Genomic DNA, 26,806 nt, shown 5'->3' with positions numbered 1-26,806 from the left:
GAGATACAGAAACACTAACTTTCCATAGCTCTCTTTTTCCAAGAACAACTGCTGTACTAAACCCACTGACAAGGGGGAGGTAGCAGCAAAGTTGAGGCTATGGTCCTTAAGGCTCCAAACAATGCTCTTATCTTAACTCCTCTCATCAAAGCTGAGGAAGGAGGAGGGAGGGGATCAGATGCCAAAATTGCTGATATTTTGAGAAAGACCTCTTTTATTTTTTTCTGCTTTTTAGGGCTGCACCTGTAGCATGTGGAAGTTCCCAGGCTAGGGGTCAAATCGGAGCTGTAGCTGCCTGCCACAGCCATAGCAATGGCAGATCCAAGACATGTCTGTGACCTATGCCACAGCTCACAGCAACACCACATCCTTAACTCACTGAGCAAGGCCAGGGATTGAACCCGAATCCTCATGGATACTAGTCGGGATTGTAACCTGCTGAGCTACAATAGGAACTCCTTGAGAAAGACCTTTTTATTTCTCTTGCTTAAAGACCTTTTCTCTCCATTCTCTTTCTTGGGTTAATTCTTTCCCGTCTAGAGACTTGGTCCAGGCACTCTACTTGTGGAAGCCATCCTGGACCCACCACTGAGTGCCTTGCTGTGTGTTTCCGTACACTTCACACGGAGAAGGACATTTCTGCCCTTCCCATTAGCCTGTGAGGTCGGCAAGAGCCCAAGACTGGATTTGTTGCCTAGTCCTCCTGTGCAGAACTGGACACATCCCAGGCTCTCTTAAAAAAAACCTTTTTTTTTGTTATAGTTGATTTACAATGTTTAGTCAGTCTCTGCTGTACAGCAAAGTGACCCAGTTATATATTCTTTTTCTCATGTTTTCTTCTACCATGTTCTATCCCAAGTGATTGTATAGCGTTCCCTGTGCTTCCCAGGGTCTTGTAAATGTTGCTGAGAGGTTTCACTTCCTGGCCTGCAGATGACTAAAAAAAATTTTTTTTTTTTTTTTGGTTTTTAGGGCCACACCTGCAACAGGGAAGTCCCAGGCTAGGGGTCGAATCGGATCTGTCACAGTCACTGCAACACCAGGTCTGAGCCATGTTGGTGACCTATACCACAGCTCATGGCAGCACCAGATCCTTAACCCATTGACTGAGGCCAGGGATCAAACCCGCTTCCTTGTGGATACTAGTAGGGTTCAGTTCCGCTGCGCCCCAGCAGGAACCACCTGCAAATGATTTCTCATGTATAGTTAGGGACACATTTGCTTCCTGGTCATGAAAGCAAGGAGGAATCATAGGCTCTTCTTTATCAAACAATGTATTTCTAGGTACCTTTAAATAGCTAAGGAATTAAAACTCTGTCCTTTCCTGTCTTAATTGTTCCAGCTGCTTTCCAGCTGCCCTCTACCTTCCAGAGTAATCATTTCTCCCTTGGTGCCTTTCATTATTCTTTATTCTTCTAGGAATTCATAGAATGATGGGCTTTGAATGGAGGCTTAGCCATCAGCGATACTACCAAATGTATGAACCTACAGGGCCTGTCCACTTTCTTTCCAAGCACCTGAAGGGTTTGGAGTTTGGAACTGCATCCTCAGCATTCCTCCTCGGGTTTCCCCTCTCCCTCCTGCCCTCTCCCAGGTTTCCCCTCGCTAGCCTGGCTGAGTGGGCCTGGGTAGGGGATTCTGGATTGGGGAATCACTGCTCTGGAGGGTGCCTGAGCGCTGCCTCCAGGGGTAAGCGATTAGTCCTTTGCTGGCATTTCCTGCTGAGGAGGCTGGGACCTCAACCCCATCAATTCCTGTTGAAGAGCTGTTAGGCCTTTCTACTAGGTAATAGTCTGTGGTGAGAGTAAAACAGTGCTAAGGGGGAAAAAAAAAAAAAAAGACAGTTGATCTGTGCCGCTGATATCAGTGGAATCTGATTGTATTTTCATTGACAAACTGGGTATCTAATCTCTAAATGGTAGTTCTCTCTTGCTCTCAAGGACCTTTGCTCACCCCCCCCCCACCCCCTACCCCCGCCGCGCCATTAGTCATTCTCTCTCTGTCCCCAGAGTCGAGTCACAGGGACGCTTGGCTGCTGTGTCCAGGAGACCTTTAATTGTGCTTTATCGCCGCACAGGGTCAGAGCAGTTTTGAACATCATGGGGAATGTCAGCTGGATGCATAAGACTGTTTTATTGAGAAATCCTGTTCTCCAGACACTGTTCTAAATATCTTCTTTAATTCTTACCACAGTTCTGTAATGTAAAAGCTGTGGTAAGTTTTTCATTTCCCCAAAGTGAGTGAAGTTCAGAAAGGCCAGGTGTCTGCCCAAGGCCACATGACTGGCAGCTGGGGACACTGATGGGCAGGTAACAGAGTGGTTAGGAAAGCGTCCTTCTGAGTAGTAGAGCTGCTGCTGTACTTCAGAGCCAGCCCTTGTTGGGAGGTACATGGCATGTCCATGTGTGAAGGTGGCCTGGCCTGAGAGTCTGCTGAGAGTCTGATAGATGAATTTCTATGACATCAGGGCAGGCTTAGGGATAGGGTCAGATTTCCTCAGTAAAGTCTGGAACATTGACCTCAGAGGAATCAGAAGGTCCCTTCCCTATGCCAAGGAAGCGTAGCCCTTGCAATAGTGTGAAGACTCTGAAACTTTACAGTTAAAAAATTGCTGTGCGTGGTTGACTTCAAGTTTCGTTCGTTAGTACCTCCCCCCCTCTCCCCCCAGGTGCACACTAGTCCCAAAGATCTGTGGAATAATAAGCACAAAATCTCCTTGCCATTTGATTCCATCTGTCATTAGCCCACAAAGTTCCTGCTGGCCCCATTTGCTGATTTTGTATATGAATGTTGAGGGAAAAACTCAGTGTACCAGGAACTTCAGTTTTGACAAAATAAAATGTCTATCACTTCCCGGGTTGACTTTTCCCCCTGCTCTGTAGTTTGTTGAATTATTTGTGCCTTAGATTGTCTCATTTTATTTTTGTCTTGTTTTCCTAGGAGACCTTGAGGCAGGGGTAAATGAAAGAGATAAGTTACCCTGACCTTGATTTTTATGGCACTGTGGTAACCGAAGGTGTATTTACCCTCTCATGGAGCCATAAAAAAACACACTTCTCTTTTTAAGCATTTGCAGCGACAGTTAAGATGAGAAATAACTATGCAGCTGGGTTCATAAAGGTCTCAGGTTAAAATTCGGATATGATAATAAATCACAACTTCTTTTTATCTGTCACCACTGATTTTAAGTTTGGTTTTCTAAGTATCAAATTCTCCCTTCTGACAGAAAGGGCATCGTGAAAATGGGTATATCAGAGAGAAAAATGTAGGTGTTTTGGATGCGATAAAGATGTAATGTGTACATGTGTCTCTGGGGACAAGGTCAGCAGAGGGGCTTGTTCATCTCACCTGGGTCCAGGTGGAGATGTACAGCGTTTCTGAAGCAGAGACCAATCCAACTGAGATGATCCACTTTGCCTTCAGTTTAGTGGGTTAGTCTCCAGCTCTCCTGCTCATCCCCAAAGCCTCTGCCACTCAGAAGGTGAACGAGTCGATTCCAAAGCATGCATGGGAGGAGGATGAAAAGAGGAAGAGAAGAGGGTGACAGCTGATCCTCAGCAGCAGGTGGAAGGGAAATTCTCTTTAGCAGGCTCAGGTAGAACAGATTTTATTTGGGAATTTCTGTTATGTGAGGAGGGCTATGCCAAGTTGTTTATTTGTGTATGTGCTTTTTTTTTTTTGTCTTTTTAGGGCCGCACCGGTGGCATATGGAGGTTCCCAGGCTAAGGGTTGAATTGGAGCCGCAGCAACTGGCCTATACCACAGCCATAGCAACTTGAGATCCAAGCCGCTTGTGACCTACAGCACGGTTCATGGCAACGCCGGATCCTTAACCCGTTGAGTGAGGCCAGGGATCAGATCCATGTCTTCATGGATGCCAGTAGATTTTGTTAACTGCTGAGCCACGACAGGAACTCCTGTTTATGTGCTTTTTAAAACTCCCCTCTTCAGAGATAAGCCAGAAGTCTGTGGTTGTGGTAGGCATGGCACAGACTTTTCTAGTCCCTCTTTTGCTTAATGGTAAGTGGTGTTGCCCTCACACACCCCTCAATTGTATTCTTTCGGGCCAGCCGTCCCCTTTCTTGGGAAGGGTGCGGTCCTAGACCTTATGAACTTGAAAGGAAGTTGGGATATGCTAATGCATTTCTCTCTGATCCGAAAAGGGGAAACTGAGGCCAGGACAAAGAAAGGACTTGTAGAGAGATGGCGTCACACTCTACTTAGCATGGGAACTGGGACTGCAGTGCAGGAGCCTGGCTCCTGGGTTCCTCTTTTTCAGTTTGTAATAGACCTTCCTTTTCAGTGAGGCCAGCTCTCTACAGTGAAGCAAACCTGGGAAAAGGTACAGTCAGTTAATTTACAAAGCTGTATGGTCTGATTTTAAATGACGGGGCGGGGGGCGGAGAAGGGAGGTGGGACAGGAGGAAGCATAAACTGAGGAAAAAAGGACGATAACACACCTGTACAAGGACTTGGGTGACCGGGAGGAGCCACTGGGCAGGGGGTGTGACCGGGAGGGGCCACTGGGCAGGGGGTGCGGGCCAGACCCTGCAGAGGGAGGCCCCATGGGCAGAAGGGAGCTCCCTCAGCATGTGCTGTGTGGTGGCGCTGTGCTGGACTCGGAGTGAGTATTGGTGAGCAAAACAGACGGAGTTAGCACCTCGTGGAAAATGCAGTCCGTTGTGGAGACACATCGTCCACAGATACACATGCACATAGGGAGCCGAGATTGTGGTGGGCACAGGGTGTTGTGAGGTCCAACTGACTCATTTTTACTGGGAGCCGTCCAGGAGGAAGGTGAATGAGGTTCTTGTTTAACCCAGGTCTTTTTGACAAGTGGGGGAACCCCCGCAGAGTCTCAGCAGGAGAGAGATATGAACAGATGTGTGTTGTCCTGGTTGTTATGACTTCCTGGGTGCTAGGGAGGCCAAGGGGAGGAGCCCAGAGCAAGCCTGGAGGACCTTGAGGTAGCCCAGTGTAAACTTCACCTCCTCCCTCCCCCTAGCTTTTGCCTCAGGCCACTGAGTGACCGTCCTACTCTGACACAGCATGCTTGTCTGCCTGTCTATCATCCCCCAGAAAATATAAGCTCTCAGAGGCTAGGGACTTGATTTTGTTCACTGCTCTGTCCATGGCACCTAGAACAATGCTAAATAACTGATTTGGGTGGATGAATCAGGATAGTATCATGAAGAAAGTGGTATTTCAGCAGATTACTCTGGCTACAGAACTCGTGCTGTGGATAGCCCACGTGCATGATGCAAAATCTTAAAACCTACAGATGAGAATCTCCTCGAGAATTACAGCTCGTGAATTCCTTCCAAGAGAACAGATTGTAAGAGCACTGGAAAGGGCCTGGAATTTACATATTTCCCATTGCATTTGATTAATTTGTAATTCGGCAGATGTTGATGTGTTCTGTATAATCATTAAAAAAAAAAAAAAAAAAAAAAAAAAACCTAAATTGAAATACAGTAAGCAAGCAAAAAAAAGCCTGAAAGTATTCCAGGTATTGTCAGTCTTTTTCTGGTGTTAAGCTCCACTTTACACAGGGCATGATGAGAGGTGCTATGTAGAATTAACTACTCGCTCCAGCTTCTGGCCCCAGAAAGGTTAGAATTTGATAGAGATACCCATACCAACTTTAGTTAACTTACTGTCATGTTGTCAAAGTTATTGTCAAAGGTTTGGGGTTACAAATTAACTAGAGAACTGATTTCCATGATTTTTCTTTAATAGTCAGAGTTGGCTTTTAGAAAAGGAGCCAATGCTTTTTAAAACCTATTTATAGGTCTTGGCTACCTGGAGAGTGTTACCTTATCCTTTGAAATGTATCAGACAGCTTCAGATTTCTCTGCCTTTTAAGTGGGTTATGTAGCCGGTGGTGCCTCAGAAATAACGAATAATGATGATAATAACAAACACGTTTCGTGCCAGTCCTCTTAGGAACTCAGAAACATTTGCAAGCATGATCTGTTTCTGTTACATCCCTGGCAGCCAGTTTCTTGACTCCAGGTGTGTACCCTGGCCAGAGACCTCTGTTAACTTACTTCCTCTTTATGCCAGGTGTCTGATGGGGTGGAGTTTTTCTTTCCTTACATAAAAATCTTAACCTTTGTGAATACCTGAACCTGCTAATTACCTTTTCCCGTAGGTGGATGAAAGTGCTAGGGAAAGGCTGTATTCTTTGAGCGTAGCTATTCCTGGTACTGAGTATAATAGAAACTTCTCACTTTGTATCTGTGGGTTGGCCACTTTGATTAGGGCGAGGGTGGCAGTTACCATATCACCTAGGTGGGGCTGTGCTAAATACAATAAAATGTGGATAGGACTTGTGTTTGGGTGTGTAACTATGTGATTTGTTTTTTTTTAAACTTTTTTACATTATCTTAATTATTATTAGAACTGTGATGGACATATATAAAGAAAATTATGACATACAAGGCAGCTTCAGATTACTCTTTTTAAATAGGTTAAGTCATTTGAGAAACATAGGCTGATCTAGGGCCATTACCTCACTGTAATGGTCAGGGCTGCCCATAGTGATATATTAACCAAGTGCAACTTCAATCAAAATACCGCAATAGTTTTATTTTGAGATTTGACAACACACATGATTGTAAAGTTGGAGGAAAAAAAAAAAGGCAAGGATTCTAAAATTTGTTTTAAAAGATGATGGGGACTAACACTATTTAGATAGTAAAGTGTATCACAAATTTATCTTTTCTTTTTGCTTTTTGGGGCCACACCAGCGGTATATGGAAGTTCTCAGGCTAGGGGTCAAATTGGAGCTACGGCCTACACCACAGCTCACAGCAACGCTGGATGCTTAACTCACTGAGCGAGGCCAGGGATTGAACCCTCATCCTCATGGATCCTAGTCGGGTTCGTTAACCGCTGAGTCACAAAGGGAACTCCACAAATTTATCATTCTTAAATCACTGTAATACCAGCACAGGATTCAACACAAATCAGTGATATGAGGCCCCAGAACAGACCTTGGTGTGTATTATAATTTAATATATGTTAATGGAAATAGCATAAGATAGTGAGGGAAACTGAGATAAATAATTGGTCACAATTTATTTTGGTGAGCTGTGTAAAGAACTAAATTTATTTTTTTTCCCCAGACGAATCAGTTAAATATAAAAAGTGAATGAGTTCCCTTTGTGGCTCAGTGGTTAAGGAACCCGATTAGTATCCATGAGGATTCAGGTCTGATCCCTGGCCTTGCTCAGTGGGTTAAGGATCTGGCATTGCCGTGAGCTGTAGTATAGGTTGCAGACGCAGCTCAGATCCCGTGTTGCTGTGACTCTGGCGTAGGCCGGCAGCTACAGCTCCAATTTGACCCCTAGCCTGGGAACCTCCATATGCCACAGGTGCAGCCCTAAAAAGACAAAAAAGAAAAAGAAAAAAGAACAGTTAAATAGAGTAAAAAAACCAAACCAAAACAAAGCACATTGTAAATAGTCAAGGCAATGACAAATAGTCAAGATGGGCACATTAACTGCCATGTGTATTGCAGACATTTCAATCAAATTGAGAGGTTTTGAACTGAAAATGAACAGAACATGCAGACAGCTAATATTTAAAAATCCAATGGCTAGATAAAGTTCTTTCTGTGGTGCAACGGGATCAGCAGTGTCTCTGGAGCTCTGGCACCCAGGCCCAGAACAGTGGGTTAAAGGATCCAGTGTAACTGCAACTCAGATCTGATTCCTGGCCTGGGAACTCCATATGCCCATATGATGTAGGGTGCCCCCCCAAAACAAATAAACAAACAAAACAATGGCTAATAAACATAAAAAGATACTAAGAAGCAGGAACTAAAAAGTTAATAAGCTAAACTTTTGCTTCTAAGATTAGCAAACATTAATAATAACTAATATGAGTAATACTTTGGGGAAATGAGAACTGCTATTAGGCGTGTAAATTAGTATAAACTTTGAAAGATTCTTTGAGTATAGCGAAATTATAAATGTACACATACACTCTGATTCAGCTCTCTAATTTTTAGGAATTTGTCTCACAGAAACCAACTTGTAATTGCACAAAAATGTTAAGTAGCAGTATGTTTCTCTCAGCATTGTTTATAATAGTAAAAAATAAACAGTGTCTGTTCAGTAATATAAACAAATTCCTACTTAAGTAGACTGTGATAAATATATATAATCATATATTCTGTATCTAAGATTCTGTAATGAAAAACAGGTTATGAAACAAAATAATGATTGCTTATATATAATACATATTTTTGAATTTAATTTTTATTCTATATTGGAGTAAGTTGATTTACAGTGTTGTGTTAGAGTCAGGTGTATAGCAAAGTGATTCAGTTTTTTTATATATCCCCATTTTTCAGATTCTTTTCCCATATGCTAATCTCTTGTATTTAAATATTTTTATTCATGTTTTCATCTGAATATGTATACCCGTATATACATAATCAAATAAATATATATTTCATATATTGCAAGCACTTAGGGTCAACTACAAAGTTAGAATAGTCCACAAGACTTCCCTCACTTGTAACACTAATTGCAAGTTCTCAAAACCATCATCAGGTTCTGTAATTGCTAGAAGGACTGCAGTACTCAACTAAAAGCTGTTATACTCACCGTTACAGCTTTTCACAGGGACAGGATTCAAATGAAAACAGCCAAGGGGACACATGCATAGGGCAGAGCCCAAGGCAGGTTCAGATGTAGCCTGTCTTGCAGTGGTCAGCAGTACCTGCCCCAGCCTCACTGTGTGATAGTGCCCTCAGAGGACAGCCAACAGGGAAGCTCACCGAGTCTTTGGTATTCAAGGTTTCTGCTGTGGCTGACCTGAAGTCTCCAACCCCTGCCCAAGACAGCTGATACCTTCAGGCATTGGTTACTTTGGAGATTGTAACCTATACCCACCCACTTCCATAGCAGAGCGCCCATCATAAGTCACACTGTGAGACTGTCCTGGGGCTAAAGCACCAGGCAAAGGAAGATACTCCTGTCAGGCAGGACATTCCAGTGGCCCAGAGGTCACCTCCACCCAGGACAAGGGTGAGACTTCTCTTTGGATAAGGTTATTTCTTCACTACGCAGTGTTATCACCAAAATTTAAACAATGGTTATTTCTAAGTGGTAGAATTACATGCAACTTTGCTTTTGTTCTTTGTACTGTTCCATATTGTTTGAATTTTCTTTCAATTTATTTAAAAATCAGTAAGGCTGAAAGAACTAAAAAAATGTTAAAACGAAAAGTAAATCTCTGGATAGGGTGGGTGGGCATGCAGGACGCAATAAAAGAAACTCTAAAGACCAGTAGATGGAGTTCCCATTGTGGCTTAGCAGTAAGGAACCTGACTAGTATCCATGAGGATGAGGGTTCAATCCCTGGCCTCGCTCAGTGGGTTAAGGATCTGGTGTTGCCATGAGCTGTGGTGTAGGTCACAGACATGGCTCAGACCAGCAGCTGCAGCTCCAATTTGACCTCTAGCCTGGGAACTTCCATATGCCATAGGTACAGTCCTAAAAAGACCCAAAAGAAAAGGAAAAAAAAGAAATGAACACCATTAGATATGACTACACAAAATATAACCTACTTATCCAAAGACATGGTATAAAAAGAAGTAAAACCCAAAACCTCGGGGGAACATTTGCAGAAATACCACAAAGCATTAATATCATTAATATTATAGTATTCCCGATATGAAATAGCAAGAAAAAAACAAGTACCATTTCAAAGGATAGTGAAAACTGAATAAGATCTGTCATCCAGTTAATAATAATGTCCCAAAGCTGGTTTCCTGCTGAGATTGTGCTCTAGCTAGAGAAGGTGCCACCACCAAGGGTACATGGGGTGCGTTTTACTATTTTTTTGGGCTTCCTGTGAGTCTGTGATTATTTCAAAATAAAAAAGTTGTTTTTTTGTGGGTTTTTTTTCAGGGCCGCACTTGTGGCATATAGAGGTTCCTAGGCTAGGGGTCAAATTGTAGCTGTAGCCTCTGGCCTACATCACAACAACAGCAACGAGAGATCCGAGCCACCTCTGCGACCTACACCACAGCTCACAGCAACGACGGATCCTTAACCCACAGAGCGAGGCCAGGGATTGAACCCTCAACCTCATGGTTCCTAGTGGGATTCATTGCTGCTGCACTACGACAGAACTCAAAAGTTTTTTTTTTTTTTTTTTTTTTAGAGAGGCACAAACAGCTCATAAAATTAAAGAGATGTGGCTAATATGCAAATTTTTTAAAGTATTTTATTGGCAAGTGATGCAAAGTGAGGCAACACTTTTTCCTGTTGTAAATCTGGTCCCGTCCTCAGTTTAGAGGAGTCGGTAACACCCTGGGTTCTGGATTTAAATTCACTCTCCTGGCAAATAAACATGATTATGGCTTTAGCTGGTGCCCTGCCCCGCTCCACATCCCTGCTTCTGACTGAGCTGAAAGCCCAGTTATGGCTATATTCTGATGGGAAACTCCAGGCTGGAAGACTCAGAAACATGCCCAAGGTTCAACCCCAGCTCTCTGCAACATGGCCTGGATGTGGCCAGCACTGCCTCCGTGGAGGCCTGGTCCTCCCACACCTACCTGTGGCCCTCCCTGTGGGGGAGGCCAAGATTGTCACCCTTCTCCCGAAGGGGGGGCTCCAACAGCTTATGCCATGCGTCCAGAAATGGAAACCACATTGTTTTCTCATTTGCTTGGAAGTGGTTTCCAGGCGGGAGCCAGAGCACAGGAGGGAGTGCCCCCAGCAAGGACACAAGTCGCCATCTTTCACAGCCAGGGCAAAGGGGAGTCACTGCTGCAGCTGGTCCCATTTGGCCCTTTCAGCTCCATCAGGGTGCTCCAATTTTTGATAGTCGTGGAGATGATTACTCCCTGCTTTTACACAAAACAGACTACCACAGTCCTCACAAACACGCTCACATACGAGCAGACACACACCTAGACACACTAGCACACCTACACCTGCAGGTGCATTCTATTTCACACACATGCCATATGTAGCACACACAGAACACCCATGCTCATCTCTACCACACACATGTGTACTCCATACACACATGCTCAGCACACACTACATACCCACCCACTCACCTTGTCAGTAGAACATACCAGGAATGAGGACCTCAGGAACCCATATTCCTGCCTTGCTGCCACTGCCCTCCAAGCCTGCTTCCCCAATAGGACTTTCTTTGAATGTTAAAAAAAAAAAAAAAGGAGTTCCCGTCGTGGCCCAGTGGTTAACGAATCCGACTAGGAACCATGAGGTTGCGGGTTCGGTCCCTGCCCTTGCTCAGTGGGTTAACCATCCGGCGTTGCTGTGAGCTATGGTGTAGGTTGCAGACGTGGCTCGGATCCCATGTTGCTGTGGCTCTGGCGTAGACTGGCAGCTACAGCTCCGATTAGACCCCTAGCCTGGGAAACTCCATATGCCGCGGGAGCGGCCCAAGAAATGGCAAAAAGACAAAAAGACAAAAAAAAAAAAAAAAAAAAAAAAAAAAAAGCCAGGTGCTCAAGGGGAAGGACGAATTTGGGGTGCAGGAGAGAAGTCCCTGTCTGGGCATGGGAGCAGGGTCTGAAAACCTCACAGGCTTTCTCTGGGCGGAGACTCTGCTTGGGCAGGTGGCCCAGGGTGGAGGGCCCATGGCTCCAGGGCGATTCCACAAAATATGGCACTCTCCTCCTGCCCTACCCCTGCCGTGGCTGCTCCCCACGCCTTGGCTCCTCAATGAACCTTTGTCTGTCTGGAGCCTGTTAGTTTTGGCTCCTAGCAGTCTGTGGAACCAGGCCCAGATCCCAGGAAAAGCCAATAGAGACCGCTCTTTTGAAGAAAAAGAGTCGGAATCCTGGAAGAGAGACCAGTCTGAGCATTATTCATCCACTCACTCATTAAAGAAACCACTTAATAACCATTATCCTTGTATTTGGATCTGGGGCACAGAATTGACTTGTGCACAAGTATTATATCTGCTCATGTGATTAATTGCCTTCCCCAATTAACTAGAAGCCCTACAAGGTCTTGGACTATACCTGGTTTTCCCCTTGTTTATTTAAGAAAAAAAATTCCTATGTCATATTTAAACAGTATAAAATGATAAACAGTGAACACTAACTCTCCGACCGAGCCCAGGTAATTCTCCATTTCAGCTCACACTGTTCCCTGTTTCTTGTGTGTCCTCGTTGATTGGCTGGTGGTCTTCCTCCCTCCCTTCCTGAGTGTGTGTCTGTGAGCGTATCTCCCTGTTGCAAATACACATGATGGCCATCCTGTATATCTTGTACCTTGGTTGTCCCCCACCCCCCCGGCCAGCTTCATACATCTTACAGCTCTTGCCTGTACAATAGCCCATGTAAATGTGTATTGTTTGCTTTGATGAACGTCCAGGTTGTTCCCAGCCTTTGGCTGCCACAAACAGAGCTGCAGTTTTAATGTCTTCTATTTGTGTCTTTGTGTCCATGTGTGAATGGCTCTGTAGATTCAACTCCTAACAGCGGCATCGTAAGTCAGAGGGGATGTGCGTTTGGAGTGTCGATAGACAGTTATCTACTCGTCCTCCAACAAAGTCCACAGTTGTTAAACTTGCCCATCCTTCTATCCCCAGTGCCTGTAGTGATCAGACCTCTCTCCCTTGCCAGATTCTGAGTTGATTGAGAAGGAAATAAAACTGGAGTTGGTTCACAGCAGCATTATTCACAATGGCCAAAGCATGAAACAACCCAAATGTTCAACAGCAGATGAAGAAGTAAACAAAATGTGGTTTCTCCATCCAATAGAATATGAATCAGCCATAAAAAGGAAGGAAGTACTGATACAGGCTACAATGTGGACGACCCTTACAACTATTGTGCAAAGTGTGAAAGAAGCCCAGCCACATATTTTGTCATTTTATGCAAAATGTCCAGAAGAAACAAATCCATAGAAACAGAAAGATGAGTGGTGGCCGGAGGCCAGGGGAGGAAATAACAGGGAGTGACTGCTAATGGGGACAGATGGGGCTTCCGTTTAGGGTGATGAAATCAGCAGTGAAACCAGGTAGCGGTGATAGTTGCACAGCACTGTGAATGTACTTATCGCCACTCAGTTGTAGACTTTAAAATGGCCACTTTTATATTGCTTGTATTTTCCCACAACAAAAAAGATTCAGCAGATGCTGGCTAAACTCTTCCCTGTATTGTTGATCAAGCTGAGTTGCTGCTTCTAAGGGAACCCCAGACTCCTTTCCAGGCAGCCCTGGGCGTCGGGCTCTAAGAGAGGCCTCCGCCATCCCAGGCTCTCCTCAGAGGGGTGTGGGCCCTCTGTAGGCAGCTTGCTCTCAGGAGGAAAGGAGAAGGACCTGGAAGCACACTTGCTGTAGCACACCCACTCCACCTCCCTGGGAGGGAGGAAGGGGGAGGCAGGGGGAGGAATGTTTTGCTGATGGGTTTCCAGGAAGCATCAGGAATGGTGGAGAAGTACTGCCTCCCAACACGCAAATACGGTTTCATGACCAAATGCATGGACTCCACCCTCTGGGCCCCACAGAGCCTTTGCCTGCCTGCCTTCTTCTGGAGAGAGGGGTCTGACCAGGAGTTAGGAGCCATTCCTACCTGGGACCAACAGAGCCCCAAATCCCTGTCCCAGTACCCACCCCCCTTAATTCCAGCTCCTGTCTGTGCAGGGCTTGCCTTTTCATTTCCATTCCAAAGCAGTCTCCTGCCAGACCGCTGAAGAGACCTCTGAAGAGACAGCGGTTTTGAGAGAGGCCTTTGTTGTGCTCTGGACTTCCTGCTCCGTGCCATGAACCTATCTTCTAGGAAGGGCGGCTGTGGCAGGGGAACAGGAAGATTTTCTTTACGGAAAAGTTTAGCCCTCACTTAGTAATCTGCTATTTAAATACACCTCCCACGTGCCAATCAGACCCAGACCCCGGGCCTTCCCAGCCCAGGAGAGTGGAGGAGGGTGAATGCGAGGTCCTTGTCTGACAAGAAGCCCTGGGGGCTGCTCGGCATATAGGAGGATGGGAGGTAAGGCCAGGGGAGGTCTTTTTGTTCACTGCGGGGAAGCCAGTGGGCTCAGAAATTTTGATACTCTGTTTCTGGTGACACTTTAAAGAAGGAACATGGCAGACCCTGAGTTACACTGAGGAGTGTCCCCATCAGCTGCATCTGGTGCAGCCTGAGGGGAGCAGAAGTCCAACCCTAGGTGCCTTGCAGGGATACCACTCACCACCAGGGAGCTGTGAGTTCCCTATTAGAGCTTTCAGAATAGCTCTTGCTTTATGTTCCTTGGACACTAGACTCCAGGCACCTCCATGGGAAGGGTCCCGGTGTGCAAATGTCTGCATAGGAATGTCTTCCCTCCTCATGGAGGGGTGACATTGATGTCACATCAGAGGCCCCCAGAAGCCCTTTAGTGAGGAACAGTCCAGAAATGTGTCCAGAGTTCTCCCAGCTGTCCGTTTTGCCCAGTAATCAATCCCTCTATGCCAGAGGGCTGCTGTGTTGCTTCTTCAGACCTGGTGTTGACATTGCTGTGGGGGAGGGCCGTGCAACACCCTAAGGGGTCCTGGACACTCTTCTTTCACTCTCCCCACCTCCAGGCGGTTCAGGTTTTGGTTTTGGTTTCAGACTGACTTCTCAGTGTTGGTTGAGCGCCGCCTGTTGGCTGTTGGGATATTATGGACCTAGGGTGACAGGTGATAGCAATTGGACATAAACACTGAGCAAGAGGGAAATAGCCCAGCAGCTGAGCGGGAAGATGAGAAGCCAGAACTCTACCCTCTCAGATTTGACTTCTGGTGTCCAAGGTCTGATCACTCTCTGCATCTCCCAGTCCCTCTGTGGTGAGTAATTAAGCTGTCAGCACAATCTGACTCCTCTTATGCTCCCAGCAGCCACTTTGTCTTGCGTAACAAAGCAGGAGTAAGGGTGGGTTTATATTTGAGCCCAGTGGTTAGTGCTTAATAGAACATGCAGGACAGCAAAGGCTCTCCTCCCGGGGGTCCTCCTTTTCCATCCTGTCCCTTCTGCTTCTGTCCCCTGCTGCCACCTCTGCAGATTCTGGGCCTGCTGACCATACAGAGAAGGTGGTGTTTGAATTCTGGCCTTCAATGCAAGGAATTTGTTAGTTATAGAAAAGGTTTTTTCCCTTAAGGAAATAAAAAGATAGGGAGAGTTTCCTGTTTTGTTTTTTCCTAGAACCCCCTGCCATGTTGCTAAAAGATCTGGCAGAGGACAAGAAGGGGGGTGGTTTTGCCCAGAGGAGGGGCCTGATGCACTCTGGTGTTTACCCTGCTCTCTAGCCTGGCCTAGAAGCACCCCTGCCCTCAGGCCCTGACCAAGCTGGGTGTTTTCCACACCTTGACCCAGCCTGTCTTGCCCACCTCAGAGCCAGGCAGAAAGACCAGTATAGACCTCTCCCCCTCTCCTTGGTTTAGCCGAAGTTTCCTTATCCTCTAGGCCTCAGCTTAGACATCATCTCTTCCAGAAGGCGTCTCATGACTGCTCAGACAGGGTTAGTTAGTCCAGCTTTGTTCCCATAGCCCTTGGCTCCTGTTCGAGACACTCAGCTCATAGGCAGGACTTCCCCTCAGCAACTCACACACTCCATGGGAGCTGGGACCTCTCCACCTCCTCGTGCTCTCTCTCCTCCGCTCCTAGTGTGTTCATGACACACAATAGGTGCTCAAAGCTTATTAAATGGGTAGGTGGAGTTCCTGTCATGGTTTAGCAGTAGTGAACCTGACTAGTATCCATGAGGACTTGGGTTTGATCCCTGGCCTGCCTCAGTGGGTGAAGGATCTGGTGTTGCTGTGAGTTGTGGTGTAGGTCACAGAGGTGACTCGGATTCTGCATTTCAGTGGCTGCAGCTGTAGCTCCAGTTTGATTCCTAGCCTGGGAACTTACATATGCAGCAGGTGTGGCCCTAAAAAGACAAAAAAAAAAAAAAAAAAAAGGTGGACCCAGGCTCTGCCTTCAAGGCACTAAAGTAGCCAGTGGCTCTGCAGCTGCATGGAAGTCAGGGCTGGCCTTTGGTCATGTCTCTGTTTGCTGGTATCAAGAGGCATGTAGGTGCACCTTTTCCTCCTATGGAGGAAGCAGAGCCCCAGGAGTTTGGCAGACAAAAAGAAAGGACTTTTCAAGTTAAGAGGTGTTAAAAACCAGGCCTTTAGGAGTTCCCTGGTGGCCTAGTAGTTAAAGGTTTGGCATTGTCACTCCTGTGGCTCAGGTTCCATCTGTGGGATCTTCTGCATGTGGGTATGCCCCTCCCCCAAAAAAAACCCGGGCCTTTCAATAATAACTTAAATCCATATCATTGAGGCGGTTATTAATATGTCACATTGATATTTTACTTTAGGGTTTACCTGTCCTATTGTGTCTAAGAATGTGTATGTTGTCTGTATGTCTATGTATGTCTGTACACGCGTGTGTTTTTTTGATCCTTGTGAATTTAATCCTTCGTGTTTAATCCTGTATATTTAATCCTGTGTGTGTGTTTATACATTTAATCCCTGTTAAAACACTCTGGAGACAGTGGTATTATTGTGATTTTACCCAGGAAACTGGGGTGTCTGAGAAGTTAAGTGACTGTGGAAATTAATGGCTAGTATGAGGTTATGCTATAGAGGTTCCAAAGCAGGCTGCTGGCTGTTGAACTTGGGATGACAGCTGATGTGTAGAAGTACCTTTAGTGGCAGTGCAGTGGGAGGAGGAAGGTGTGTGACTAAGGAGCCCCTGACCCTGTGAGCTGAGGCTGCTATTGTCTGTCCCTCAAATTCCCTGAAGATTTGCTGTGACATTTTCTTTGGGGGATGCTCACAACCCTCTGGCCTGTAATCCAAAGCCTGGCCTGGTGTTGGGTTTTGGGAACAGAGGGTGGATGGGCATGAGGTTTGCGGGGTGCAGAGCAAGGAGCTTTTTGCTTTATAAACCAGGTGTTCAGGTTGAGGGAGTGTTTGTTGTTTGGGTGCTGTCTTTGAAGACTAGCTGTTGTGACTGCTGGCATACCACTGCTTGTCACGTGGAATTTCTGAATGGGTTTGGAGAAGGGGCAGGGCTGTGGCCTGAAGTGATGTAGAACCCACAGAACCCCCTTTGGTATGGGCCAGAAATAGTGCCTTGCCCATCTCAAACCATCTGAGAAAGAGAAGCCCTAGGCCACCTGCTCAAGGAGGCTCCAGGCACAGCCCTTGGAAAGCTAAACTGAGAAGGCTGTGCCACCAGGGAGCATTCCTTGCCTGCTCTCAGCTTTGTGTGCAAGGGCTCTTTTTTTGGTCTTTTTAGGGCCGCATCTGAGGCATATGGAGGTTCCCAGGCTAGGGGTTGAATCAGAACGGTTGCTGCCGGCCTACACCACAGCCAGAGCAAGGCAGGATCCGAGCCTCCTCTGCGACCTACATCACAGCTCATGGCAACTCCAGATCCTTAACCCACTGAGCAGGGCCAGGGATTGAACACACAACCTCACGGTTCCTAGTCAGATTCCTTTCCACTGTGCCACGACGAGAGCTCCACAATTATGGAAAATTTTAAACATACTCAAAAGTGGACAGACTAGGATAGTGAACCCTCTCCAGCAATTACAAACCTATGGCCAGTCCTGCTCCCTCCATACCCAACACCATGGCCCCCATCCATATCACTTTGAAGAAATCCCAAAGTACCTTGTATATTCTTTGAAGCCTAGCTTGTGGCTTGCAATGGTTTAATCCACAATTTTGAGACCTGGAATGATAGGGTGGTACTTTTTTATTTCATTTCATTTTCAGAGAAACCACTAAGTGTCCCCTCTTCCTTTTACCTTTCAGTGGCAAGTTGGTGTCTCCAAAGTGGAAGAATTTCAAGGGCCTGAAGCTCCAGTGGAGAGACAAGATCCGGCTCAACAACGCCATCTGGCGGGCATGGTACATGCAGTGTAAGTGCCATGTGGCTGGGCAGGAGGCCCTCCAGGTTCTGCCATCCAGAGGCCTCTGCACTTCCGGGCCCCGGAGCCTGCTTTTGGAACATTGTGTGTCAGACAGAAGTTTCTCGGGCAGTCTGCAGGATAGGAAAACCAAGCCAAATCCCAGTGAACTGGACACTTAACCACCATCAGCAGAGTCAGGCGTCTGTCATGAAGGTGCCCATAGTCTGCAGGAGGCAGAAGCTTTAGCCAGTTGCTCTCACCCTAACATGCTCACTGTGACAAAAGCCAATGTTTTAAAGGCAGAAGAGGAGGGTGGGGTTTGTCCTTTGCTGGGACGTCAGGGTGGGTGACTTTTGGAGAGTCAGGGAACAGTTCCTATTTTTCAGCCGATCTAAGAGGATGCAGGCCCAGGCCGTGCTTTGTGTCCAGCTGGCTTGGGTGCCGGGGGACAGGTGACCTCTGCAGCAGGTGAGCGTGCTTAGGGTCCCCTTGGTTCAGGCTGGTGCTCCTCTTGATCAGCCAGACTCCATTTCTTGCCCACACATCACTGACAGATTCCTTTCCTCTGACCTGGACCCCTTTACTTCCCTGAAATCTCATTTTCTGAGGGAAGGAGAAGGAAAAAACCCTTGGAAGGGGCTCCCTGAGGGTGAGGTGTGGACAGAAGGGGCAAGGCTCTTGTAGGGGTCTCAGCCATAGTGACAAGGTCTCACTGCTCACCTCCAGATTTGGAAAAGCGCAAGAATCCCGTGTGTCACTTTGTCACTCCGCTGGATGGCTCTGTGGAAGTGGATGAGCACCGCCGGCCAGAGGTACTTGGCTCATGACACGCCCTCACTCAAGAGGAGGTGACTCACATGGTGGGATGAGGCTGGGTCCTGCAGAGGGAGGCTGGCAGCTGTTGTGACCCCCGAGAAGTGACGGTGATACGGGGGAGGCAGGTGGCCCCTGACACCCCCCCCAGAGTCTCCCCCTTCTCAGACCCGGGGACCAACCCTCTCCTTCCCTCTAACATCATGACTCCTTAGAAGCAGAGCTCTGTAACCATTAAAGAAGGGCCCCAAGATCTTCATATGCTGAGGGGGGAAGATGTTGAAAAGATAGTAAATGGAAAAAAGCAAGTAGCACAGCAGTATTTTAGTGTCTTTAGGTTAGTTTTTTAAAGCGTGTGCCTGTGTGATTACACGTATGTATAGGAAGTGTCTCAAAGGCTGTGCAGAAATCTTGTACTCGTGGGATTAGAGTGAGGAGGACGGAAGACTCTTTCACACTACACTCTTTTGCATCATTTTAGTTTTGTCCCAGCATGTCTCACGGTTACAACGAAAGGGGGAAAACTTGGAAAGTAACGTACTGCACGGTGGTTTGGAGCCGTGGAATGTGATCTGGTGCTGGATGGCACTAAGGAATAACACTCTTTTAGGCCTGGTAATAACAGTGTATTATTCACTGTGAGACACAGTGAAGTATTTTTAGGTGAAATTGTATGGGATTATGATAGGATATCTGAGACTTGTGTTAATATTCTCCAGCCATTAAAGAAAAAAGGAATCTGAAAGTGACGTGGGCTCCTGGAGGATCTTCAAGGATATCCTGGTCAGGGCCCCCGTCCTGCATAATGGGAAGGTTATGCTAGATCTTGGAGGTCACTTTCCACCTGAAAGTTCTGGGACTAGCTATTCATTGTCACCCTTTGGAAACATGGCAGAGGCCATGGGCCTTGGAGAGCCAGGCTGGTCTCTGTAATTTCCTCTGGCACCAGGAACTCTGTTGTCCCTGCTTCAGACCCACCCCTGGGCCCCGGGTCCCCAAATCCCCTAGGTTTTCGTAGGTCGTGAAATGAAAGCCCACATTCTCTCAGAGGCCAGCTGGGCATAGCAGAGATGGGCCGCACTCTGAATGAGGCCTTAGGCCCACAGTGGGGCTCTGGGAACTGGATTGCCTGGGCCGGCCTTCCAGAGCCAAGCACGCGCTTGTTTGTAGGGGGCTCTGCTGGTGAACCCCTGCCTGTTCACTCCCCCCTGTGTCTCTCTCACAGGCTATCACCACCGAGGGGAAGTACTGGAAGAGCCGCATTGAGATCGTGATCCGAGAGTATCACAAGTGGAGAACCTACTTCAAGAAAAGGGTATCCAACTTGGGCTCCTGAGAGACGTTCGGGAAGCCCCATAGTGGAGGGAAGAAGCCAGTTCAAGTTCAGGACACTGGCCCCTGAGACTGTGGCTGGAGCTGCCGCCCACCCACCCCCCCATGCCCCCGGAATGGGGGGCAGCATTCTAGCCCAGCCCAAGTGGTGGTCTGCTTTGGTCATGTGACCTTTGCTTTGGTCATGTGACCTTTGCGTGTGACATTTCTCCAGCTCTGAGCCGGGGCTGTTTATCCTAGCTATGCTGGTTGGGAATCTCCTCTGTGCCCAGCATTGGCCTGGGCATAGCAGGGGCAGGATCCCTCTTCCCACCGACCTCCCCTGCCAGAGAGGGCAGGCCCGGGTGCTTCTGGAGCTCACCCACTTCTGGAGAGGCAAGGCTGAGGGCCTTGTCCCCTCCCAGGCCCCCAAGTGACCACCTTGTCCCTCCCTCCCCTTTTCTCCACAGCTCCAGCAGCACAAGGATGAGGACCTCTCCAGCCTGGCCCAAGTGAGTGAGTGTGGGAGCCGCGAGGACTCTCAGGGACCCCCCACCTTTGCCAAGAAACAGCAGTGACTTGGGTGGCCCAGTGGTACAGCACAAGATGGTGGGGACAGAGACTCTCCCTGTGGCTGGAGGGCCCCCTTCTTACTGAAGGATGTGAAGGAAACAGGCCAGTTCCCTATTAGGGGGCCTGGAGGGACTTCTCCCTGACACTTCCCACCACCTTGCCACACCTCTTACATGGCAGCCTGGCTGCTCTGTGAAGTAGCGCAGCCTGTTGCCCTGGTGTGATGTATTGGGAACTCTGAGTCACTATGGCCCCTTTGGTTGTTCCTTCCCCCTGTTGGTGCTAGGACGATGACATGCTGTATTGGCATAAGCATGGGGATGGCTGGAAGACCCCTGTCCCCATGGAGGAGGACACACTGCTGGACACGGACATGCTCATGTCGGAATTCAGCGACACCCTCTTCTCCACGCTTTCCTCCCACCCGCCTGTGGCTTGGCCCAACCCACGTGAAATAGGTAACCTGCCCCTAGACCCTTAATGGGAAATGTTTCCTTCTCTGCCAGGCCCCCAAGGCAGGTTTCCTCTTGTTTAGGGTGAGCTGTGAGGAGAAGGGTTGGCTGACCTCCTTGATATGTGAGGGCCCTGTGTCCTGAGTCTTTCTGGGCTGCTGTCAGGCCTGTGGAGCCACTTCCAGAAAACACTGGGGAGTTTGACTTGAACCACTTTCACATTTCTGATGCTGTCCCCTCAGCAGAGGACCTGTACCTGGGGTGGTGACAGGGCTTCTGACTCACTCCCAAGAAAATTGGTACGTTTCTGGGATTGCCTCTCACTCGGCAGTGTGCAGACGTTCAGATCACCTCTCAAGGAAGAGCCCACAGTCTGAAAATTGGAACCAAGGGGTCTCTGCACAGCTGTTCACATCTTCTGGGGAGTGTCTGTTCCCAGATACTCAAATTTACCTTTCCTATGAAAACTTAGCCTTTTTTTTTTTACTGCCTTCTGAGGGTGGAGAATGGCCATGAGCCCTCAACACAGTAGACATTCCATCCAGTAGCTGACTTTTCTCCTTGGAAGAATCTAGAATGTGAGCAGGGGCTGGAACAGATCTTCTTACAGCAAGGCCTGAGAAGGTTGAATGACCCTTCTGTCTCCTTTCTGATTCTTATAGCACATCTGGGAAATGCAGACATGATTCAGCCGGGGCTGATGCCCTTGCAACCCAACCTGGACTTCATGGACACTTTTGAGCCTTTCCAGGGTGAGGACTTGGGGCAGAGTGTGAGCCTGGCGCAATGTGGACAGTGCTTCCCTTTCTGAGAAGAAACTATTAAAGTGGGCCAGGGCTTAGTTTTTCAGAACTGCCTTTTTTTTTTTTTTTTCTTAAATTTTTTGTAGCTGCAAGGCTTGGGGAGCCTGTCTGGGACATTGTTCTCTCTGAAGGAAGTGGGCTCTCTCATTGTCCCTGTCTCAGAACCTCAGGTTTGGCCCTGACTGTAAGCAGTTCTCCCTGTAGACAGCAGAGGGCGCTGATGACACACCTGCCTCCGTGCTGTTTCTTGGGGTTAGAACTGGTCCTTGAGCTCCCGCTGTTGTAAGAGTAGGTGCCACACAGGCCTGGGAGTGTTGTAGAGCCCACACTGGTTGCCAGCATGTGCAGCTCCAATCAGAGGCCTCTGTCTGCAGTTACCTCAGGGGGAATGCCCTCTGGCTGTGGCGTTCTTCAGGGTAAGGTGGGGTTCAGTGCCTGATTTGTTTGGATCTCAATTCAATGAAGTGATGGGCACACAGAGCTCACAGACCCCTGATGCTGTCTTGCAGACCTCTTCTCTTCCAGCCGCTCCATTTTTGGCTCCATGCTGCCTGCACCCGCCTCAGCAGCTGCGCCAGACCCCAACAGCCCGCCTGCTCAGGTAGAGAGAGCTTGGGGAAGGGGCACTGGGCTGGGCAACAAACCTTTGCAGCCATAAGCAAAGTCATAAGCAAAGTGCTGGGGGTTGCTCAGTATAAAGTGTAAATAAGTTATCCTAGCCCTCCTTGAAAGCATCCATAGGTACCCATGAGGTGGGAGACTCTGTCATTGTGCTCCTGCATAGGCCCCAGATAACCTGCGTGTGGCGAATTCTGTCTTGACTGGTTAAAACAGGGTCAGGGAGACAGCAAAGAATAATGTGGATCGCTAGTAAGTTCCATGTATTTCTTTGACTTTTTACTCAGCACTCAACACCATTTGCTTACCAGGTGCTGGGGCCACTTTGCTAAGTGAGATGTGGCTCTTAGCCCTCAAGAGAGTCTCAGGCTGGTACCCATATCCAGGGAGGTGCCCACGACTTGGCCCCCTCTTCTTCCATATGGCTCTGGGAAGAATTTTTTCTATAGAGGCTGGGATCTGAACAATTGATTCCTTATAGCATTTCCCTTTGAGGAAGGGGTGGCCTCTAGAAGTGGATACGTGAGACGTCCTGGGGAGCCTCATGAGCAGCTGCAGTCCAGGCCGCCTATGCTCTGTAACAGAAGATTGCGGGGCCTTTGGGATGACCCCACTGGACTCCAGAAATAAGATATTCCCAGGCTGAGAGCCAAGGGTGTGCAGACATTCACTGTGTCTGGGCCCTGTGTTATCATTCAGTTCCTAATGGAAACAAGGCCCCTGCAAACACCTGGGGAGACCCACCAGATTAGCAGTCCCTTCTGCCCAAGACTTTATCCCAGGCACCCCACGTACCTTGTTGGACTCTGTGGCATGTGGTGCTGGAGAGACAGCAGCCGTGTGACTCCAGCATTTGATCCTCATTTTGTCTCTTCTTTTCTCAGGAGAGCATCCTGCCAACCACTGCTCTCCCCACCTCCAGCCTCCCCGACAGCTTCATCGCACCCCCTGTGGTCACTGCCCTGGACCCCACAAATGGGCAGGGCTGTGAACACACCTCCCAGCCTGGGGACCCTTTTGTCCAGCCTGCAGAATTGGGTCCCTCTGCACCACCACTGACTGTCCCCCAGTCTTTCCTCCCCGTGTTTACCATGCCGTTGCTCTCGCCCAGCCCTGCCCCGGCACCCGTGTCTCCTGCCTTGCACTTAGGTCCTCCTCCTGCCACTGCCCTGAGTCCCCCAACTCCACCCGCCTTCCTGCAGCCACAGAAGTTTGCCGAAGTCAGCAAATCACCCTCTGTCATCACCCATACGGCCTCCGCCACCCTCACCCATGATGCCTCTGCCACCACCTTCAGCCAGAGCCAGGGACTCATTATCACAACCCGCTATCCCACCCCCTCCATGTCCGCCTGTGGCCTGGCGCTGTCTCCAGTCACCCGGCCCATGACTGTCGGGCCTCCCCAACCTCGTTTAACTTTTGTGCACCCCAAGCCTGTATCCTTGCCTGGGGTGAGGCACAAGCAGCCCCCCAAAATAGTGCCTGCTCCCAAACCAGAGCCTGTGTCCTTGGTATTGAAGAATGCTCGCATCGCCCCAGGTGAGTCGGGTGGAGGGAAGCAGGTATGGTGTCCCCCTCCCCCACCTGGGATGTTTTCTGTCCCCAAGGCTTGCAAACTTGTGACATGCATATTGTGATGTGAAACAGAAGAGTTATGAAATACTATGTGTGTGTGATCTAGCCTGTTTTTTCTATCCTGTGTCATTCTTTTAAAGTTAGTCTCAACCCAGTTTGAGACTAACACGGTCCTGCCTTGTTACCTCTTTCCGTGGTCTGTAATCTGTCCCCATCCAAGGAGAAGTTACAAAAAGTAGCTTTGTCCAGAGTTCCCTGGTGGCCTACCAGTTAAAGGATCCACTGTGGCTCAGATCATTACTGTGGCATGGGTTCAGTCCTTGGCCCAGGAATTTCTGCATGCCATGGGTGTGGCCAAAAAAACCCCTGGTAGCTTTGTCTGTGCCCTGCAGTGAGGAGGCGATGTCTCAGTGGTGGCAAAGGGGTTGTGTGCTGCTTCTGGTGGCCCCACATGTGACCTGGCCAGGCCCAGGCTCTGGGGTCAGGAGTAGGCCTGAAGCAGACCTCCACCCTCACCTTCCCCTTGTCCTGGCAGCTGCCTTTTCAGGACCGCCACAAGCAGTGATCATGACATCAGGCCCTCTGAAGAGAGAAGGGATGCTGGCTTCCACCGTGTCTCAGTCCAACATGGTCATCACGCCTGCTGCCATTACCAGGGTAAGGGGTCCAGACAGACCCTCAGCATCTTTCCAACCCCAAGGGGCCATCGCCCAGCATGACTATGGTCGGGGGGTGACCTCTATCTCCTGTGTCCCCGTAGGCTCCTGGAGTCACAGAGTTCCATAGCAGCATCCTGGTGACAGACCTTGGTCACAGCACGGGCAGCCAGCCTGCCCCCGTCTCACGGCTCTTCTCTCCAAGCACAGTGCCAGACTCCCTGGTGAAGGGCGAGCAGGCTCCGCTGCACGGGGGTGCGCCCTCGGTCCCTGCCACGGGCCCAAGTGAGTCTTCTCTTCGGTTGGATCGGTCGGGATTGCGTGAGTAGAGTGAATGGGCTGCTCCTGGATTGGGGAGGTGGCCATGCGTGCCCGGGACTGAGCTTGGGCTGCAGGCTTGGCAGTGCGGCGGTCCTGGCAAGGGGAAGGCTCACTGAAGGGAGGACAAACCAGGGGAGCACAGGGTGTTGTGGTCAGGCGGCGCCAGTATGCTCAGCCTCTTTCCGAGAGGCCTGCCTCTGAGCTGCCAGCTTTGACCCACAAAAGGAGTCAGGAGGAGCCCTTGGCGTCAGTTTCCAGAAAGCATGAGCCTGGGGTGGCATCAGCACAGCCCATCAGGCCTCGCAAGTGCCTGCCTTCTTCTTTGGCTTGGCCTTTCATTAGAGCCGAGAGGTCAGGGGAGGCTGTGCTGCTGGGGGTGAAGTGGAGTCAGACGGCACCTCGGAAGGGAGACCAAAGTGTGTTGTGTTTAATAAAACCACCTCTGGTGCAGAGGTGTCTTTCCAATGTAGAGGGGAGGAGTCTCTACCTACAGCGGTCAGACAGAGGGGCTTTTTCCAGGACAGGCCTTGAAGAATAAGGACCCTTATCTGGGAAGATACACAGACTAGCTATGATCTGGGCCTGAGGTACCCTAGGGGGGCTCGGTAAATGTTGCCTTATCCACCAAGGTGTGGATCCCTGGAAGTTCGAAGTGCATGGGGAGAACAGCCAGGTGGAGGGGCCTGAACCCAAGTTGTCCATACTGTGAAGGGGGACAGGGTCCCGAGAGGGTCTGGGCAGGGCTTCCAGGCGTGTCTCCTGAGCTCAGAGCCTGGAGTGCGGCTAGCCAGGCCACACACACAGTTTGCCTCTGTCACATCCTTCTTGGGTAAAAAGAGAGGTGTGTTGGTTTGTTTGGTTGGTTTTTTTCCATTAAAAATTGTGTGGGGATGGGTAAGATCAAAAAAAAGTGTAAGAAAACATACAAGTAGAATTTAAATAACAACAACAAGAAGAACAGACAGCTGCATGCTCGCCACTCAGTGAGAACTAGAACCTTTAGATGCTCAGGGGCCCCTGGAGCCCTAGGTGGCTTTGCAGGAGGCATCAGGAGTGGAGCCTCCTCTCAGCTCCCCTGGACCTGTGACTGCAGAGCTCGGCCAAGATCTGTCCTGAGCCCAGCCCTGCACCCAGCCAGCCTCCCTGAGCAGGCCTAACAGGACCTGCCCCCACCCGGGATGTCAGCCAGGATTTCTCTAGCTTTTGCACTGGGGCTGCTCTGGGAGGTTAAGGGTGGGTTTCTGAGACTCGAGACCTGCCGGGGGTTCCCTTCGTGGGCAAGTCCCCCGTGTGCCTGGGCAGCCTTGTGCCTGAGGGGAGTCTCTGCTCTTCTTAGGTCGAGACTGCCCGAACTCAGGGCAGGCCTCTCCGTGTGCTTCAGAACAGAGCCCCAGCCCTCAGTCTCCCCAGAACAACTGCTCAGGGAAATCTACTGCAGACCTCAAAAATGTGGCTGCTTTAAAGGTACCTCTCAGGTTGTGGTTCACTTGGAAGGATGGGGAGGCAAGGAGAGGCCTATCAAAGGACCTTTGGGACAGCTACGTCTCTTACTTAGAGACACACTGGAAGGAACCACAGGCTCAATGGGAGTCCCACCAAGAGGGGGCAGCATCCGAAACAGGGATGTTTGCTGCTTTAACCTTGAGCTTGTCAGCCCCTCCCATCCCCCATCCACTACCCAGCCCTATGGTGACCTTGCCCTGGGGAGGGGGTGGGGGAGCTGTCAGAACTATGCCTGTGGACCTGTGGATGAGAGGTGTGAGGGTGGCTATGCTTCCTTCTGCAGAGATGGTTTTCTAGAGTCCCAC

General features: G+C 48.9%; 1 protein-coding gene across 2 annotated transcripts in view; it reads left to right on the top strand.

Annotated features, from left to right (window-relative positions):
- MLXIP (MLX interacting protein) overlaps nt 1-26,806 on the top strand; it is a 71,178-nt gene that overhangs the window by 36,665 nt on the left and 7,707 nt on the right. Inside the window, exons 2-12 of one of the 2 annotated variants that reach the window (XM_021073760.1) lie at nt 17,779-17,885; nt 18,603-18,688; nt 19,915-20,004; nt 20,471-20,512; nt 20,860-21,031; nt 21,688-21,777; nt 22,338-22,429; nt 23,331-23,985; nt 24,557-24,678; nt 24,782-24,998; nt 26,335-26,462. In XM_021073760.1, the coding sequence (XP_020929419.1) occupies nt 17,779-17,885; nt 18,603-18,688; nt 19,915-20,004; nt 20,471-20,512; nt 20,860-21,031; nt 21,688-21,777; nt 22,338-22,429; nt 23,331-23,985; nt 24,557-24,678; nt 24,782-24,998; nt 26,335-26,462 (1,801 nt within the window). The remainder of the gene's footprint in view (nt 1-17,778; nt 17,886-18,602; nt 18,689-19,914; nt 20,005-20,470; nt 20,513-20,859; nt 21,032-21,687; nt 21,778-22,337; nt 22,430-23,330; nt 23,986-24,556; nt 24,679-24,781; nt 24,999-26,334; nt 26,463-26,806) is intronic. The other variant, XM_021073761.1, reaches the window with a different exon arrangement.

The sequence above is a fragment of the Sus scrofa genome, chromosome 14 (genome assembly GCF_000003025.6).
Source record: "Sus scrofa isolate TJ Tabasco breed Duroc chromosome 14, Sscrofa11.1, whole genome shotgun sequence".
NCBI classification, from domain to species: domain Eukaryota; kingdom Metazoa; phylum Chordata; class Mammalia; order Artiodactyla; family Suidae; genus Sus; species Sus scrofa.
Note: the sequence above shows the minus strand (reverse complement) of the source record. Positions and strands in the feature narration are given on the sequence as shown.